At 39.5% G+C, this 20,997-nt stretch overlaps 1 protein-coding gene across 1 annotated transcript in view; it reads right to left on the reverse strand.

Annotated features, from left to right (window-relative positions):
- SCUBE1 (signal peptide, CUB domain and EGF like domain containing 1) overlaps nt 1-20,997 on the reverse strand; it is a 193,101-nt gene that overhangs the window by 138,917 nt on the left and 33,187 nt on the right. Inside the window, exon 4 of the mRNA XM_021535496.3 lies at nt 3,237-3,371. Coding sequence (XP_021391171.2) covers nt 3,237-3,371 — 135 coding nt within the window. The remainder of the gene's footprint in view (nt 1-3,236; nt 3,372-20,997) is intronic.

Raw genomic sequence — 20,997 nt, forward strand, 5'->3', positions numbered from 1 at the left:
ACAAAGATAAAAAACTATTAAGTTCTCTATAACTTCTACAATCTATTCTTCCTACCATTTTCTCTCCCTGTTCTTGCCATCATTATTGTGAGGAAACCAGCACTGAAATCTGACTCAGCAAAGTGAAATTAAGTTTTATGCAAAACCAAATTAAGTTGTACTGGGCACAGCATCCTCCCAAAAGATACTGGGACTAAACATAAGAAATAAGTAGGCCTGTAATGAAGACAGTGAAACAATGCAAGTGCTGATACACCATGGTTTGCTCTGACTTTAATGTCAGCCTGGCCTCCCACTAGTATAAAATTATTATTTCTCTGTAGATCATTAATCCTTTTTGTCTACAAGAGCTAATAACACTTCTGGATGGCAAGCCAACATGTCATTTAAAAAACAAGAACATAAGACCACATCATGAACTGCAATATGGCTTTTGAACACAACTTGTGGGTAGGAGCACAGTGACACAAAACACCCCAAAAACACCAGGGCAAGCACATCTGTGGAAACTTAGAAAATTCACAGAGCAGCCTGCAATTTTAAGGAGGATATCTCTTATTGGAAGATGCCATTCCTTTGCCTGCTAAGTGCAAAAAGGGATGTATTCCTTCCTCTGCTCAACTCTCAATACCCAAGGCCATTTTTAAGCTCTGAAACCATGCCATGACTTGAATGAGCTCCCAGCATGTGATCAGCACCAGCTCTGCTGCTGTCTGAGATGGGTGAGCTGGGCCTGCAGACAGGACATCCTTAGGCTTGGTGCTGCTCTCTCCCTTCTAACTCTTCCCAACTCCAATCATGTCCTAAACACCTTGCAAAGCTTCTCCCTTTTTTCCCAAGGCATTTGAAAGCAGGAGGGGGAAGGTGGCAGCAAACTGCAAGAAGAGCCTTGTGGCTGGTGGCTTGAGACTAGCTGAGTCCTTGGAGAGACTCTAGGAAATGTTGAGGACACCAACATTTTGTGACTGCACATGCATTTCACCGAGATAGAAATGCATCCACTCTACAATGAATGGATCTTATTATGCACAAAGTCAGCAAACTCGCTGAAGGGCTTTGGCAAGTCAGTGCCTTTGTCTTTGGATTGGAGTGCTGGCTGCGTGGGGTGCCTTTGTCCACTCAAACCCTGTTTATCAACAGAGGTACAGCCACAATATAGCCCTGGCACCATTCTGGATAAATATGTTGATGTGTATTTTTATGTTCCAACAGTTTCTGTAGCAGCGTTTTCAAGTGAAAGCCACGAAAGCGAGTAAACACAGATATTAAAAAAGCCATTTGCTTTCTCACCATGCATGTTTACTGTTTGCAGTTCAGACACCTCTGAAAAGTGAAAGAGATCATTTCATCTCAGTTCCTTCCTCCAGCATACCCACCTGATGTATTTCTGTTAGGAGATCATGACACTGCAGTGCAGTGTTTGCTGTTATTGTAAATTGACACTTTACTTTTGAAAAGCTGCAAACCATTTGTTCATAAAACACACTGCAATTCCCACTCGTCTATTTGGTAGTTTGCTTGGTTTTTTTCAGATCTACAACAATTTTAAGATATTGCTTCAAATTAAACATCCATGTCTTATATGACATTTTCTTTGTAAACAAGTTAACACAAATGAATTTTCCATGCCTATTTATCATATGCCCACAGCAATCAGTGTTCAAATCCACTCCCCTAGTCTTTCTGACAAACTAGGAATCCTCATTGCCATAAAAACACACCCTTTTCCCCAATGAAACTAGTCCTTAGAATAAACTATTGCCTTTAGAGTCTCATTTTTCATTTATTTCATTAGTTTCCATCTCAGATAACTAGATTCTTTTTTTATTACAGCTGGGAATTTTTATAATGTGCAAATTGAAATAATGATTGTAGCACAGTACTCTGCAAGTGCTTTTCATTAAGCCTCCAGCTACTATTCCTTGCTCTGTTGGATATCTTTATGTCAGTGTTACTTTATAGTGGACATAAATCTGGACAATTTAGGTTTAAAGAATGACTAAAAACCTATTAGATAATAACCTCAAACATGCACTGGGTTCATGTAGCCTAACTGCATATTCTTGTCATAATCAAAATAATTAAAACTTAATAATCATGCTAAAAAGCAGACCTGTCCATAGTTATATATATTCCACAGTTCTATATATTCCATAGTTTCATGATTCTCAAAGTCAAAATCACTACTTGTCATTACAATTCTCTTTAAGCAGACACACGGTGCCAGAAACACATCTACACTTCTGAGATGCTGCGTTGCAGCAAAACGACAATGTTTTGCTTTCCTATCAACAGAATGACTAAACTCTGTGTTTAAGTATGATTTTCGGGTTAGTATTAATCACTTAGAATATCTCAGAAGCATTTGTGTGGCCTGTTGAAATTTACAGCACTGTTGATCACCAGTCTCATCTTGCCACTTTGTCATTCTGTATTGCTCATTGGTAAATGAGTTTGCTAGCGTATATTCCCACTGCTGCCAGGGTCACAGAAGCCTGAATGAACACTGAGAGAGTCCACTTAATTGCAAAGATTTATGGCTATGTTGTTTTCTTTTCTCCCTTTCCACTCAAACTTGTCTTCCATGTCTGACATTCTATAGAAAAGGGAAAGCTGCTTATTCTAGTCCAAAACAGGAGCAGACAAGGATCACAGTCCTGCAGGGATTCCTTGTTTCTATTGCTTGTTCATAGGCAACAGAGAAACTGGTTTTTAATCCACCTGAGGACAGGGTACTGAACCAAAGAAAAATCCTGTGTCGATACAGTATAAGCCATGATCAGTCTTCAGTGAAATAATGTGCTACACGACTGGCAAAAACCCCCACAAGCTGTGTAACTTACAGAAGTAACAAGCTGCTCACTTGGATTTAAGATACCACGCTTTCTAAGGTGAAACACAGGTGCATCATTATTCAATAAACAGATTTTTAAGTTCTGGAAACTCAGAACCAGAAAGTTACTATTTGAAAATCTGTCTCTGCCTACACAAAGAGTCTGCTGTGTGAACCAAGTATAATTTGTGTGTCAAACCAAAGCCTGTCTCTTTGTCTTATTTATGGCTCTGCTACAAGTTTGACTAGCAGAGGAATCAATCAAATCCAACCAACCAGTAAAATGATTTCGGGAACAGTGGAGATTAAAAACCAAAAAAATCCAACAAACCCCAAACTGTTTCAGCTTTTCTGATTGAACATGGTTTTTCTGAAGAGCACATTTTACACACTGAAAACTTACCAATGGAGCGATGAATGCAGGTGTGCTGGTTATCACTCAGAAAAAAGCCCTCTTTGCACTGACATTCGTAGCTGCCCATAGTATTTACACAAATCTGCTGGCACCCTCCATTGTTATCCAGACACTCATCAACATCTAGAAGACAGAAGAAAAAAGAAATTCAGGGTAATGCACAGATTCAGAACATAAATCTAGAAGAGTGAGGAACACAAAAAAAGGCATGCTGTAGATTAAGCTAATGAAGATCACCCAAATCAGTTAATCCAAATTAATCCCTCTAATTATTTTTCCTGTATCCTAGGCTTGAAGTTAACGTGAAAAAAAAAAAAAAAAAAAAAGAAACAAAACCCCAAACAGTGGAGAGAGGAATCCCCCTATGTCTTAATGTATTCTGAGCTGCAAATTGATTTCCAATGCACAATGAACATGAACAACATAAAAAGGCTGTGACCCCATCTGCCAAGTGTGCTGTTGCACTCTGTCATTCCCACTCCACTTGGAAAGACATACTTCAGGTCTACAGTAATTTCTAGCAGGGATAGCAGGCAAACACAAAGGGCATTACTGGGTGAAAAGAGTCTTTAGAGAGTTCTGGTCCTGAACAGAACAGCATGTTTCAATTACTGGAGTCATAACCCCCTACTTTGTCAGTTTGTTTAACGTTGTTTAGTGAAAAGAAGGCTTCTTAAATCTAAATGTTCCATGTCTGTATTGTCATTTTAATAGGCAAATATATAAAATCACAAAGGCAGCATTAGCTACTGGCTGTTGTGAGGGCCTATTCCCTATCACTTCTCTTTGGCATAACTGTTTTTATGCTGTAGTGTTTGACAGACATCTATGTATCAACACTGCCACTATTAGGTATCTGACCCACAATCAACTCTGCAATTGGCCTGTTTTGCTCATGAAAGTGTCATATCCATTTTTTGCTTTTTTCTTGCCACCTGAAAATTCCATGCTTTCCCTTTATTTCAAGACTCTTCAGCCAGTTAAGTTACTTCACAGTGTGTGCCAACATGCCAGCAATGGAGTTGGTGTGTGTTTTGTTTTTATTTTATTTTTGGAAGGGGCAAAAGAAACACAACAAAGCTAAGTGATTCACAACACTCCAAACCTCAGAAAAACTGGCACAGCTCCTGCTGAAATTAATTCCACCAGGACTGGCCACAACACACTAAGGTAAGCAGGGCTCACTCAGCTATTGCTGTTTTTGCTGCCTTCGTGTGACAGCAGTTGTAGCTCTTTCTCATAGAGAAAAAAGCTCTGGGGTAATTTACAGCAGCACCCAGGGAAACCAGGCAGTCTCATTCTGTCTTGAACTACAATGTAAGTGTGTATACAGTCCTCTTTTTCTAATTAACCAGGAAATGTTAAGTGCTATTGACTCCAATTTTCTGTATCAAAATCCTCCCTGCCCTCAGTTCTTACTCTTTTCCAGATGTGAATATTTTCACGACCCCATCAGAGATTTTGGGAGCATGTAGGGAAAGGGGAAGTGAAGACTTTCCTTGCCTACCGCTGCACAAGAAAGAAAATAAATGAGACATCTTGGTTAGACCCGTCCTCTGTCAGTCAGCAGGCCTATCAATGCCATCTCAAACTTGCTCCTTCAGAACAGCAGCCTGGAATCTAGATTTTCCTTTTTGGAAAACTAGCTGAGCACTTATTGAAGGAAAGTCTCAGCTGGTACATGCACAAACCCCCAATTATGCTACAAAGTATGTGGTCTTCCCAGAGCTCTGTTTATGGTATAACAAAGTAACTCAAACAGTTGCCTTTCAACTCTGATGAATAATCTGAAATGAATGCAATGATTTGTAAACAATTTTTTTCTGCTCTTGATAGAAAATGCTAATGATTTACCATTTCCATAAAGAGATCAACTTACTATCAAGCCCCAAATCCATATGCTAGAATAAAATTATTACAATCAAAACTCTTTAAAATTAGTTTCTATGAGGAATTTCTTCAAACTGTTCAATTACTTGCCTCAAACTTATTTTAGTACACATTTGTGAAGGACTTGAAGAAAGGAAACAGCTGGGATCTAGGACTACACTATACTGTAATGGATCTTGGCCTGATGGTGCATGATTTACATGTTCTCAGGTCTCAGTTCTGCTAGGGTTAGGCTTTTGGAGCATTTTGTATTACTGCAGTCTTAAAAGGCAGTATTGCTTACTATTCATCACACCAAGCAATCTATTTGATATGGGTGCCTGGAAAAAATTTACTGAATTCTTCACTTGGTAAACTTTCTTTCCAGTAAAGTCACTTTATGATCAACCTATCAGTTTATTAATAACCCAGTTCAGAGAACAGCATAAAATAGTCTTCTGAAGTTATGCAAGAGAACTCCATTGACTCCAAAAAGCTCAAGCTTCAGTAGATCTGGCATAGTAATTCCTCAATGTCTCTGAATTTTTTCAAAGCTCACAAATTAAATACCTGCCCAAGGGCCTATTTCTTTCTTTCATCGTGCAATTCTCATTCAGTGTGGGTCAAGTTGTCCACCTGAAAGTGGAAACATTGGTAGTACGGCATGGATGAGACTGAATTTTGGACCAGATTTTCTAGAGATTAAGTTCCACATAAGCACCAAAATAAGCAGTCAGGTTTTCAATAAAGCTTTCTTTAGCTCCAGTTTTGCTGGCTCTCTACATGTCAAACATGGCTGTTGGCTCTTTTGAAAAAAACAGGGTAGATTCTCAGGAGCTTTAATTGGTGCCAACTCCATGTGACATTTTATACCTGCACTCCAGGGCTTAACTCTAGAGATTTGAAAAAAGTCACTGACAGCATAAAATCCCTTCACTCAAACACCTACTCTAACCCCAACTAAACCCACATTAAAAACTTTTAAATTGATTGAGCACAAACACAAAGCTTACTTGGTTTATTACTCTATTCTTAATAAAAAAGAATTTTTCTCTTCTTTTACAAGAACAGACAGGTCTTCTTTCATAAACTTTTACACAAAACCAGGTACCACTGATCATTCAGGACCAGATTGCCTCTCTGAGGATGGAATCCTCAAGGTAGCAGGAGCAAGTCTTCATTCCTTTTAACTGGTGTATGGAAAGTCAAATCCATTTCCTAGCCTCCTTCTATGACAAAAGTTTCAGCTTGGTCTCCCCACCTGACAGTGTGTTGATTCCTAAAGTACATTATCCAGTGCTTACAGGAGAGCTGAGTCTCAAAACCCCACTGATGCAGGACGATTCCAGCAAGTCTTTACAACCCAAGCACACAAAAGAATGCTAAAAGATTCTCACCTGAGCTGAGCTCAGATGGTTATTCCACATGGCTGCTCCAACCCTCATCCTCAAAAAGGGGATAAAGAATTAGCAGAGAGTGAATACATGTCCTTAAGCCATTCTCTGAAATGCTCATCACAAAGAACCGTCCTGTGATTCTGTTTGCCAATGACAACTGCTGCTGGAAGGACCCAGAAACAGCTCAGTTTCCACAGCTCTTAGCTGCTCCTTACCAGCACAAATAAACAGCTCAGATGACAACCAGCACAAAAGCAAGAATTGCTGCTACAGAATTTAGACCAGTGACAAATCTATGTTTGCAGGGAGAGAAGCCCCTGGACTTCAGAGTGGCCAGTCCTCAATCAAGGACAACCAGGACCAGGGCAAGAGCCAGCTCAGGGGAAGGCTGGGAAAGGAGAAGGATCTTTCAACAGAGAGATAATGGCTGCATAAATGCATACATATATAGCTCTATCTATATCTCTATATCAGAATCATTATGCAAATGAATGCAGATTTCAATTTGCATAAGACCTCTAGCTTTTTGGCCCACTGCCTTCATATAATCAAACTCTTGTTCTGTACCTTAGTAAGATGAGATCCTCTGGAGAGTGGTAGTGTGGAACAATATCAAAGGGTAGGAAATATTACAGTTGATAAAGATGAATGTTTTATATATTAAATAAACAAATGTTTTCAGTTTCTCATTTAATTTATCTGATAAATTTTTCAAATTAACTTCACTGGTGTTTCACCCTGATCTGGCACAGAGCTTCCTGCAGAGTTTGGCCTAAAGAAGCTCTTCCAGCAAAGTGTCCTGTTTGGATACCGTGGAGGGAAAAAGGTCTGCTAAGGGTACCTGAAACCAAAACCACGAGCAGGAAGACACAAACGTGGAAACACTTCACAGAGTCAAAGCCAGGAACAGTTTGTCCACTGTTTTCTTCCTCCCCTGACCTTCCCTTCCTTCCTTCTGACATATTTACGTCAGCATTTTCATGAACACTTAAGACCCTCAGAAATCTGAGTCTTCAAAATCACCAAAGCATTTGGGAACCATAGTAGAATGTACTTGCTGTCACACCAAGACTTCTAAAAACAGGATTTTGACTCATGATCCATGGAGCTAATCCTGCTAATTTTTCCCCTCTAAGCTACTCTTGGAAACTTTTGGAAGATATTTCTAAGATGCCTATTTTACCAGTGCAGAACATTGTGACAGAGATGAAGCACTGATAGCAATACCGCAGACTTTTCTCAAATGTTAGCAACAAAATGCCACTTAGGATATTTTGCATTTGTGAGAGAAAAGATTAGCAGCCACAGGTTTGGAAAATATAAGTGCCTGATTCTGGAATTTTAAAATCATTATATTCTGAATATTTCTAGTCAGAAAGCTGGCAGAAAGTCTATTTAAATTTTTTAAAAATCTAATCTCTGGATTTACCACAATCATAATTATACCAAAATCACATCTAGCCCAGCATCACTGATACTGTCCTTATAGCTGATACACAGGAGGAAACTGTAAAGATGGGACAGAACCACTGCAGACATGTTCTCCCAGGTTTCAGCCATCACACCCTATCAACTCTCCTAAATTACTTCCTAGACCACTGTCCTGCTGGATCTTTCCTGTGTGGATTTATCTAATCTCCAATGAGTCCAACACAATGGGGCAATTACTTCTGCAATTCAATTATGAGATGTAATTTTATTTTAAGTTTTATAAAAATGACATACTTTTGTTTATTTCTAAGATGCTGCTTCATAGACTGGATTAATGCCCCCAGATTCCATTATTGTGAGAAAGAGTAAATATTCATTTACTACTTTTTTTTTTCTGCATTTTTCTTCATCTTACAAATCCCCTTTAGCCTCGTAATGTCTCATCTATTCTGAACCTAGAAGAGCAGCAATATACAAATAAGATAATCACAGAAACAATTCAAATTACTTCAGTATATCATGTTTAAAACGAAATGTGCTCATTTCTAGGAGTTAACCTTTAATGACAGCAGCATTTGGAACACACTCTTCTCACTTCTCTAATCCTCCAAGTACCGTGATGCTCTGTTGGAGTGGGTGTCTTGGAAGATGGGATCTGAAGATACCCATGTGAGCCCAAAGAGCAAATCTGGCATGTAGGAGTGGTATCAGATCAGAGGCTGCAGGCAGGTGCTCCTGCTGGAATGCTCCTACAAGCATTGACACGCTGTGGAGGTAGGGAGGGTGATCCCTTGCAGCAGCTGAGGGGGCCATGGAAACAAGAATCACTGCTAATTGGAAGGGCTGCCAAACCATCTTCCTTAGATTGACTTCATATGAGCACACAAGGAGAAATATTAGAATATAAATAATAAATTATTATTTTCTCTAATATTTCTAATATTAGAAATACTAGCAAGAGACATTGCTACCTATGTACACAGCCTTTGCATCCCCAGCAGATCTGAAATCAGACTTCAACAAAAAATTTAAAAGCTGGGCCTAAATTTTCTGTTATTTGCACATGAGACTAGATTTTACTTTTTGTCCCCTCCTTTCATAAACTGAAAAATCTGGTGAAGAAAAGGAGAAAGAGCACCATAGCCTTGAATTCAATGCTTCATTCACTCCCATAGTTGCAAAAATACTTACTGGAACCCTTAAAGTGCAAGATGCACTTGCAGAAGATGGATCCTACAGCAGTCAATATTTACTGAACTAGACATAAAAAACATCTCCCAAACCAACAAAAAGAGTGAAAAACTACCTTTCCTCAAGAAATAAAGCACATTTTACAGATGGAAAACATAAAGAAACAATCACAAGAATGCTCTTGGGTGATGAATACTACAATCATCCTAAAATAATTGATTAATTAATTGATCCCTCTAACCACTCTTTTCATATGTACAAGGACAGAACACTTAAAAGTGATGGCTGTGATCTGTCCTGGAGATTTCAGTCCTTTAATGGGCTAGAATCAACTATCTACTCCCATTCAGCACCCACTGACTGGGCTTCTTTGCCTGAACAACCTGAAAAAGATGCTTCAAATCTTTTCTGTAACTATTTTGTGACACACGGTGGAATGTCTTAAATTTCACAGCAGGCAAACATGATGTAAATGCAGCTGCAAGAGACTTCTTTGCTCTGTACAGCCTAGGAAACAGGCATGTAACTCCCACTTTAACTCTGCTGTGTGTGCTTGCTGCCCATCTGCTGAGCTGAAGCTAAAAGCCCCAGGGATATTGCGTGGATGTTGCACCAAGTTCAAATCTCTTGATGACACTTGTCCTTTCTTAACCAACTGGGCACTCTCTGTCCTCTGAAGACACCAAAACCCTTTTCATGGCTTTTAGAATTTTTCTTTTGGGTTAAACAAACTATGAAATTTGACATGAAAAATGAGACAGTGTGTCCATCCCAAGCTGGTAACATTTTTCAGGTCTGTACCACATTAAGTACTTCCTTCTGAGCTCTGGTAATAAAAGCCTAAAAAATGGCTAGATGAAAGATTTTCATTGTTATCTGTCAGTAACACAGTTAGAGGCCTCTCTATATTCAGATGAGTGATTTTAAACTAAGCACTGCAGCATCAAGTAGGCTATGCAGTCATGCTCTATATGGACAATACTTGAGGTCCATGAAAAATGGAAAAAATGGGAGAGTCTCAAGCACAACTTTCAATACAGTGAAATAAAAACTATAGCAGGAGTAGAAAAATATTGGCTTATTCATGGGAATTGGCTTAGTCAGACACATATCTACTTATTAAACTTTTGGGGAACAGAAGAGTGCTGAAAATATTTTCTAAGTGCTGAAATTCTTCCTGTAGGTCATAGCAAAACAATTATATTCTCCTGAAAGTATCTCCATTGGTGAAAACTGTTTTATAAACACACCCTTGGTTTCTGAATAGTTTCAGAGAATGAATGCTCCCTTTGCAACAAAATGTTTGAGCAAATGGGCATTTTTGCCACCTGGGAAATGACTTCAGCATTTTCACTCTCCTAAATATGAGCAACACAAAACCCAGTATTTAGAACAAATATGTTCTCTGATTTCTCTGGACAGAAATACCTGGAACATATTTAAGATCTTACAGCAAACAGTAATTTTTTTAAAATATGAAATGGCAACACTAGCTTATGACTCAGCCCAGTTGTTCTGTATCACACAATACAAAGCTGGACTGGTTGGTTGGGGTTTTTTTGATTACCTGGGTTGAAGAAAACAGTTGGACACCTGTGCAGCAGCTAAGCAGCAGCCACCCATCAGAACATGTAAACTGCAGTAAGTTGTGTTAGTGCTAAGCAACTCAATAGATGGACATATCACCACTTTCACCTCTTATAATGAGAGTCCAGCATTGCCCTGAGCTGGGAATTACCAATGAAAAGCAACAGCAGTCAAAAAACCTGACTTCAGGAACATCATATTTATGTAGACAAGACAAGAATTTAGTAACTTTGGAGCTGGTTTGGTAGTATACAGCCAACACAAAGAACCCAAAATAAATCAAAACAAACAACCTCCTTAACTCCACCTCCACTGTAAAATTCACCAGACCTGCATATTCTTTTTGCCAGCACTTGGGAACACATAAATGGATTTCTCTAACAGCTATATAACACTGTGCAATTTTTAAAGGAAAAAATCTATGAATTGTTAGTTAAGTGTACACTGGAGATCCTCCAACCTTCTGTTCAGGCAGGGTGATCCTAGAGCATATCACTCAGGACTGTGTCCACATGGCTTTTGAAGGTCTTCCATGGAAGGAGACTCCACACCCTCTCTGGGCTGCCAGTGCTCAGTGCCTGCACAGTAAAGAAGTTTCTCCTGATGCTCCTCATGGAACTCTTCCTGTGTTCCAGTTTCTGCCCATTGTCTCTCATCTTGCTGTTTGGCACCACTGAGAAGAACCTGGCTCCCACCTCTTGTCAGGACACCCTCCAGGCATGTATGAGAGACATTGGTAAGATCCTCTTGGTTGTCTCTTCTCCAGACTAAACAGGCCCACCTCCCTCAGCCTCTCCTCACAGGAGAGATGTTCCAGTCCCCTGATCATCTCCACAGCCCTCTGCTGGACCAATCCAACAGATCCTTGCACATAAATTAATCTGAAAATTACAGGAATGATGCAGAGCTTTCTATGGGCAACTTATTCCACTGAAAGCCATCTTACCTCTTACTCTGAGATACCTAATATTGGTTGTACAGAACCTTAAATCAGAGGGAAAACTATTTACATGTTAAAGCAAATGGACTGACCATCTACTGACAAATTCTGCAAGTTGAAAGCCCTGAGGTCCCACTCAGACATGCAGCCTGTGTGAAATGATGAAGTGGACACTTGCTGGGATCTACTCAAAGCAAAACTCATTCACTCAGTCCTTGCCTGGGGTATTCATGTCATTTCAGAGCACAAGAATGAGTACTCACATTCTTTCAATGTGCAGTCATTAACAGCCTGAGCCTATGGTCTACTCAGGTTTTATAGATTGGAGATCTTCAAGTTATTTTTAAAGTGACTAAAAGCAAGCTTCTTAGACTTCCCTAATATGTTCATACAGGGAGTTTAGGAGTTTTTTGTGAGTACTGAGTAACACTTGGTGACATTAGCCACTCTCAGGCCTATTTAAGAAAGCACTTAAGGAGTTGTACAGGCAGCAAGATACCATGCTTTGTACCTGTTGTGCACATAGCAGTTTTGATGCACTGGGACCAGAGTACTCAGCACCTTATCTAACAAGCCCTACATGATTGCCCTACACTACAAATCCAATCCCCCTAAACCTTTAGTCGAGTCCAGAACCCTTTCACTGCAGTCATAATTTTTATGGAGTGTGATTGATTATGCCTTCAAAATAAACAACATAAATAATTAAATAATTTCTCAACTTTTTCAAACATTTTTGCTCCAAACTATGGCACAATATGGACTCAATTATTTAAGAAAATAAATTTTCATTACAGAAAAACAGAACAGATAATGTTGGCAGGAAACCCTGGAGATCACCTAGCCCAATACCCAGCACCTAGGACAGGTTGCACAGGATTGTGCCCAGGTAGGATTTGAATCTCTCTAGAGGAGGACACTCCACAGCCTCTCTGGGAAGCCAGTTCCAATGCTCTGTCACTCTCACAGTAAAGCAGATTTTTTTTCAGTCAGCTCTCAGTGCACTTCACTGCCCACCCAGCCAACCTCCAGCCAACTCCCCGAGCTCACCCACGAGGATCTTGTGGGGGACAGTATCAAAAGCCTTTGAGAAGTCAAGGCAGAGAACATCCACTGCCCTCCCTCATCCCCAGCTCATCATTCCATCACAGAAGGCTATCCAAGCAGTCAAGTGTGATTTCCCCTTGGAGAATCCATGACACAAGCAAAGGGATCACCCTCAGCAGCTTTGCAGGTGACACCAAGCTGAGGGTGCAGTGACAATCCAGAGGCACCTGGACAAGCTGAGCAGTCACCCATGGGAATCTCATGAGGTTTAACCAGACCTGGTGCTGCCCCTGTCTGGCACATCCCTGTGCGTGATGGATCCAGGCTGGGGATGAGCAGAGGGAGCAGCCCTGGCAGAAGGACTTGGGGGTGCTGTGGGTGGGAGCTGGCCCTGCCCCAACCCAGAGCCCCCCTGTGCTGGGCTGCACCCAGAGCCCCAGGGCAGCAGGGCAGGGGGGATTCTGCCCCTCTGCCCCGCTCTGCTGAGACCCCCCTGCAGGGCTGCATCCAGCCTGGGATCCCAGCACAGCAAGGACAGGGAGCTGCTGGAGCCAGGCCAGAGCAGGGACACCAAGGGGAGCAGAGGGATGGAGCAGCTCTGCTGGGAGGAAAGGCTGAGGGAACTGGGATTGTTCAGCCTGGAGAAGAAAAGGATGCAAGAAAAACTCATTGTGGCCTTTCAGTAGGTGACGTGAGCCTACAAGAAAGCCAGAGAAGGGCTTTTTACAAGTACATGCGGTGATAGGACAAGGGAAAATGGCTTTAAGCTAAAGGAGGGTAGATTTAGATTTGAAATTAGGAAGGTACTCTTCCCTGTGAGGGTGGAGAGGCCCTGGCACAGGTTGCCAGATAAGCTGTGGCTGCCCTATCCCCACAACTGTCCAAGTCCAGGTTGGATGGGGCTTGGAGCAACCTGGGATAGTGGAAGGTGTCCCTGCCCATGGCAGGGGGTAGAACTGCATGTTCTTTAACATCCTTTCCAACCCAAACAATTCTGTGAATTTATGATTCTTTTCCTCCATATGCTCAGAGGTAACATCCAGGGTGAGCTGTTCCATCACCTTGCCAGGGATGGTGAGGCTCACTGACCTGTAGTTTCCTGGGTCTTCCTTCTTGCCTTTTTCGAAGACTTGAGAGAATTGCTTCTAATAATTTCTTTCCATATCTCATAATAAGGCCTCTTAATAATAAATTTTGCTTTAATCCCAAACATTGCAAATTCTCTAAACAATCATTCTTGTACATGTCCAGTGACTTTTTAATGAGTTATTATTATTTTTATTTTGATGTTAGCTACAGTCATCAAAAAAGTCATATTAAAACATGCTGCCATGAACTACTCCATGTTCCTTCCTGCTACTCTTTTATGCAAAACTATGTCTTATGCTCTGATCCAGCTCCAGTTAGAAACATGTAATATTTTGAGATGCTTGAAAAGGAACTGGATTGAAGTCTTGTAGTTTGATCCATACTTTCAAGTTTGCACACTGCACACTGAAGTCAAAAGAATAATGCAAAGATGCAGAAATTCATGAAGAGCGTTAGTCAGCAAAGGCAAGGCACTATGGAAATGTGAGACCCTAAAATCTAGTTAGCAAGAAACTCACTACCGACCTTTTATCTAGAACTCATTCCTACTGGAAAAGAGTTAGGTCTCATTTTCTAATACAGTCAGCAACTATGCAGCAGCTATTCTTCATGATGGTTGCTTTTTGACTGTATAAATCATATTGTTTATCATAAATCAACACTGCCAAGGACTGACTGCATTCTAAGCATAGCTCAGCAGTGACTCTCTCTGAAATCAGGGATCAGATGACTTCTTTGTCTGATGTCTTGTTGTAATCCATATGAATTCAGTGTTTCAATGGGATCTATGCAATTTCTAGGACTGAAAAAGGCACCATTCCATTAAGGAGGGCTTGAATGCCCTGACACACCCATTATAGGCTGGAATCCTGCAGCCTCAGGTGAACACACATTCTCCCTTGGTTTAAGTGAGCGCTGAACACGATGCAGCTCCCAAAGCTTTGATAAATTCAAAGTACTTTATAGTTTTCCCATTAAGGTATACATCAGTATGGCCACACTGGCTCAGAAGTTTGCTATTATGAGAAAGTTATGAATTAACAAAAGACAAAAAACTAACATAAGTGAGGTAAAGCAGTAGGGATGCAGTCTCTCTGAGCTTGTTGAACCAAGACACCATCTACAGTCATATCAGACTAAGAGCATCTATATGTGATCTAACTTATACATATTAGCCTCACACTCTAAGCTGCTTATTCTTTACTTTCTTGAGTGTTCCATGTAGAGAAATCTTTCTGTGATTGATTACCTCCTCCAGGGAGTAAGTATTTGAAAAAAAGAAGAAAAAGGCTCAGACAACAAGAAGACTTGCAGAAACAAGAGACTGAGATTGATGCTGCTGTCACACAGCTCCCAGTTTCCTAATTTATTATGACAGTCTGAGAACCTAACTTCATAGCTGACAGCCACCAAGATTTATTCTACACTTTTGATTATTTCCCCATACCTAACAAAGAGCTTTGGTCTATGCTGATTTATACTCTCACTTGTTTTGGTACTTTTCAGATCACATTGGCTTAAGAAAGCAAACATACAGCAAATTAACATGTAAAGAAAGTTATATCCCATTTGAACTCCAAAGATTAATGTGGGGTGACCAAACATTAGAGTACTTTTACAGGGGGAAACTTTATACAGAAATAGAAAAAGCAAGATAAGGAAAGCAGAGTGTTGAGATCCCAGCTTCAGAGAGGGCTGGATACCAAAGACCTATCCATTAATCACCAAGAGAATTCCAGATTTTTACTGGATGTTGGAAGATCATCAGAACTAAAATGTTATAATCCCATCTTGAAAGAGAGATTTAATTTATTTTTCTGACTTCCTGCTACCACTTGGCACCATGGAAACTTTCACAAGATGCAGGCAGCCAAACAACAAAAGTAAACACATTTATACAGAATTTGCATGTAAACATCTAATAGAGAATTGTCTCTAGAACGTTTACATCCCAGCTATCCATATTTTCTCAGCACCCAGTCATCAGTCAGCCCAAAGTGCAGAATAGCAATATGTGTTATAAAATCTGATTCATGCTACTGTACCACAAAGACCGGACACTTTAAATTGGTGTGATGAATCACAGCTGTTCTTATTAACCTCATGTACAGACCAAACAAGAATAATGGTAAAATATCTGAAACCAGGAATATGGTAAAAATCTGTTTGCTGAAGAAATATATCAGAAAACAGATTTCTTTGTCACTTAGGCTTGCATCTGAAAACCAAAGAACTTCAAAAAATGCTTTCAAGTTTTTCGTTCTGCAAGAACACATTTGTCACTACAAGGCAGTCTGCTGTGCAATTTGTAGCATGGATTTGCGTGAATGTGCTCACTGCAGCTTGTCTTGGGAAGGTTCAGTAGCTAAACACCAGAATCTCCCCTCATCTCAAGGCTTTTACTACACCCCAAGGACCTGATCACTGCCTGTCATCTTTTGCAGAAAGGCACAGCTCACAAGGGTTTAAAACATGCAGATAAATGTGTTGTTAATCTTGCATTTCAACAGTTCTCATCTCGCCTGTAAATATATATTTTATAGATTCCCATTCCCATCTTATGGCTTGGACCCCTCACAGTTAGAACAGCTCCTTGCCACTCAACTACTGACACTTGATTTGGGGTCTGGCCTGCTTCTCTTAAGGCATAAACCACCTCCAAGTCCCCAAACCCTGTTCAAGCAAAAGTCTGGAAATGAGTAAGAACGTCAAGATTTAGATTATTAACCATCTCTAGAAAAATACCATAATTTTATATTAGTTTTAATAAAAAATGAAGAGTTATAAGAAGGATATTGGGCGTATTCACCCTTTCTCTATCTGCCAATGAGCTTGGAATTACTAACCAGCAAAATCTGGAAGAGAGTTTATAACTAATAATATTATTAGAGGCCCTGCTAATGTGCTATAGAGGGACAACACAACTGTCAGCTCACCTAATAGCCCTCTGGAACTAGAAAAGAATGGCAAGGAAAACTGAAAGATGGTCAAGGAAATGAACCATTTTTCAACTCCTCTTTCAAATATTTTTATGAAATTAAAAACAACTTTGCAAAAGCTGTTTCATTTTATATTAAAAAGTTAATTAAAAAAAATCTATTTGAACTGTTGGGAAACAAAGAAAAATAAACATCAGGAATACCAGCATTTGCTTGGAGTCTAAGCAAGCAACAATTGTGCACAGCTGTCAGGAGAAGAAGAAAAATACAGCTAAATTAACAGAAAGACACTGATCTCTTGAATCATACCAGTTATTATGCAATCCTGAGTTATGTGATACTTCTGGACAAGATACATCTGGTAGCTTTAGGAATGATTTCTCACACATTTGCAACACTCTCCCACTTTACGTTAATAGTCAGATTAGGCCACAATCCCAAATCCCAGTGTTTGAACAGCAGGGTAGGAGCAGGTAGGTTTTAATTTCTAATGGGTTTGGGTTTATTTTAGAAAAAAAAAAAAAAAAAAAAAAAACCAAAAACAAAACAAAACAAAACAAAAAAAAAAAAACAAACCAAAAACATAGAACACTGCAACATTTGTTGAAAAATGATTGAATGATACAATGTTATATGCATACATTTAAAAGATGGACTCAATGATCTAAAGGTTAAACTCAATGATCTTGGAGGGCTTTTCTAACCTAAATGATTCTGTGCTTCTATGTATATGCTCATGTTAGTTTTTTCATCTGAGTCAGATTGCAGATTGCTACCACCCAGCCAGGAATTAAGCCTGCATGTCAGGGTTAAACCTCTTCTCTCTTAAAGTAAGCCAAGAGATTTTAAAGGAGTACTTCAAGACAGACACTTGGTTTTAGACCTTAACTTGAGACCTTGGAAGAAATTAAATGGTGTGACTTCAAACAGGAACTTTTATACTGATTTGAGATCCCAAGGTCTATTTTATAACAGGCATCTCAAGGCCTGTGCCTCATCAGCTCCTGGTTGGTTTTAGAAGTTTCTCCTTTAGCTGCAGTCTCCCAATGCCTGGCTGGAATTGCTGCTTTGCTGCACCCAGCAGAGCTGGCAAATCAATACCACCACTCCTAGAGCAGGTTCTGATGCTCCAGGCCAAGTGCCACCTCTCCTTTCCCACAGGGGTTTCCATGTGACTTAGTCACTTTGTCAAGAGATGCAAAGTACCATCTGACAACAGACAAATAAAAAGCTAATTTCCATTATTCAGGCTGGAAATTCTGCCCCAAGCACACCTTCAAGGTTGTGGGCACAGCTAGGACTTTGCTATTCAATTCACAGCTGGCACTGTGCTTGTGTCTGCCACACTCGTGTCTACTCAGCTCCAGCCAGGAGCTGCCTCGAACCTACCATTCACACTAGGAACTGCATTTCTGTCCTGATTTCTGACCAGAATTTCCCTCTGCTTCCCAGGATTCTTTTCAATCAGACAAATAATAAGCTGCTGAAGAACCATAAGCTATACTGAATCGTCAAAACCTACTTTTATAGTTATCTTCAAGAGGTCAGGCATAGAAAAGAATTGATTGAGATATCATATTACACATGTCCAAACTTAGTAATTGCTATTTTTCTGTAAGAGAAACCAATGCCACACTGACTATTTGAAATAAAATCAGGGATGCAGAAGGGTCAGGATTCTACTCCTGCCTCAGATGTAGACATGGAGATACCTTGTGGGAAGAATGAGAAGTAACTTAATCTGTTTGCCCTAGATACTAACCTATAAAACAATGAAAATTTTATTTCCTTTCCTTGCAGGACTTTCTGAGGACAAATTTATTACTATTTACAAGGTATTAATGCATGTTCCTACATCAATTAATACCACAGAAAAACTTATAAATAAAATAAGTATGTCTCTGAATACAATAATTTTTTTGTCCATGCTGCTTTGCATCTTTTTTTTGATACTTTCTAGGAAGAGTTTGCAACCATCGTTGGTATGCTTACTAAAAAGCAGAGGACTTCACAGAACCTATCCTAATCTTTAAAAAAAGAGTTAGGATGTGTGCAGCCTGGCAGCAAGAATTGTTTATGCAAAAAAGCAATGCTTATTCCCTATTCAAAAAGTGACTATCACAAATCAGACCTAAGGAGAAAGAAAATATTAAAAAAAAAACCCAACCAACACACAAAAAGGAGAAATGAAATCAGGTGATAGCTATTCTTATGTACATCAGAAGAGATAAGCATTATAAAATCCCCCAGATTTGTAGTTCATGTACAAAGAAGGGAAAACCACATTTCAAATCTACTGTATGAGACCAAATACTAGTCTTGCATCCACTGAGCAGAATTTAGAGCTAGGGGGAGTGCAAAAAATATTTATTTTTAGCTAGACAAGGATATCATGATAGCAAGGAAGGAAGGGAGGGAGGAAGGAAGGGAGGAAGGAAGGAAATTTTAGAGGAAGTACTCAGGAAAAAGCACTTGCCCACAGCATCTTCTGTAATTGAATACTCCAAGTCTGCTATTTATAAAGATTTTAATCATCTTGCTATACTGATGTTACTAGAAAGACATTCAGTGAAGATTTAAAAGGAATGTAAACCCTGTCAAACAGAGGTGGCTTAAGACCTTGCAGAGACCTCAGTCAAGCAAGATACGTAGAAATCCTGATGTCAAACAGGACAACCAGAAGTTCTGATGCAATCTTTTTCATTATAAGAAAGGTGAAAAACATTGATACTAATCTTGTGAAGCATCCTTTGTTTCCATAAAATCCATGAACAATGAGTGGTTTCTCAAAAAGCAAGAACAGATGCAAACCAGTGGACTCACCAAAACTTTAATTCCTATCAATGCCTAATTTCATCATGGTGAAAAAGAGAATCTTTGGAATGAGCAGACCAATTTCCAAAATGTTACAGAAATCCTAATTTAATTTTTTTTTTTTTTTTTTTTTGCAAATACAGGGTTTTTGATTTCAGACCTCACTGCAACCTCTTGCTGCATTTACATACTGCTGGTAGCATAAGAGAAGGGAAATAAAGCTGGTCAAGAAGGGAAGGGATTAGAATGTCCCTTTTTCAAAAACTGATATTCTACTAATGGGAACCACTAGGCTGTCACAGCAGTCAGTATATCTGCACCTAGGTGGGGTGCAAATTATGGCAGAAAAATCCCATTACAAAAAAAAAAAAAAAAGTTCTCTTGTTTCTATCAATGGTCCCAAAACAAGCAGCCATAGCAAGACTGGCATGGTCACTGTCACAATTAAAATCTTCTTACTCCCTGTTCAAAAAGTGACTGTCACAAATCAACCAGATGTGCTGGCCCTCAGTATTGTCTGGTCCCTCATTCAAAGGAGGGAAAGAAGAAGGAGGGAAAGGAGGAAGCCTTGATTCTCTTTTCAGTGCCTGTAAGTAAAACCAGATATTTTACTAAGACATGCTAAAGACCATCCATTAGTTGCAGGCCCAACCTCCCCAGTCCATGGTCTCAAAATTAGAAAGGCAATTGTGACCACTTTTAGTGTCCTAATGTACATTGGGAGAAAAAGAGGTCTTTGCTATCATTCCCAATGTAGTCACCTGTTTGTATTGCTGTTGGCCTTTTTTTTTTAATTAAAAAGAATAATCAAGTGCCTGAATAGCAAATAATGAAAATATAATTAGAAATGTGACTACCTCTGTAGATTTAGCCTCCTAATTTCATGACCAGAGAGAAATAATACAGACAGCAGGTCCAAAAAAATCCCACAGCTCTCCTCAATGGCTCATCCTTGATCAGGTCACTCCTGCTGTTCATTGCTCAAAAGTTTTTTTTCCCCACTAAAATGGGAGTTGTTTGGACAAAGTTGAAACTAGCAAGCTGTTTGAAACAACACATATGCACAGTTAGTTGAATTCCAAATACTTGAAGTATTTGATTATGTCTGTGTTCTCTTTAGTAAGAATTTATGAATATTAGAATAAATAGAGTTTTCCTTTCTCTTTTAAATTAATGTCTGGCTGCTCATTGTGTAAGAAATACCTCTTGCACCATTAATCATTTGACCACCTCAGGCTGAGGCAAATAAATCTATTTTAGTCTATTCTATAACAAATGACATTTGGAAGTCTGAGTCAAACCCCTGTCAATGGTCAGGACAGATAATCCATCTGAACAAATATTATTCCGCTTGAAAATAAATGCAGTACAAAATCCATCTACTGAAAGACTAATCAAATCCTTTCCCTGAAATCCTAGTTCTTTCATAGCTTCACTGATGATAC

This window comes from Lonchura striata, chromosome 5, assembly GCF_046129695.1.
Source record: "Lonchura striata isolate bLonStr1 chromosome 5, bLonStr1.mat, whole genome shotgun sequence".
NCBI lineage: Eukaryota > Metazoa > Chordata > Aves > Passeriformes > Estrildidae > Lonchura > Lonchura striata.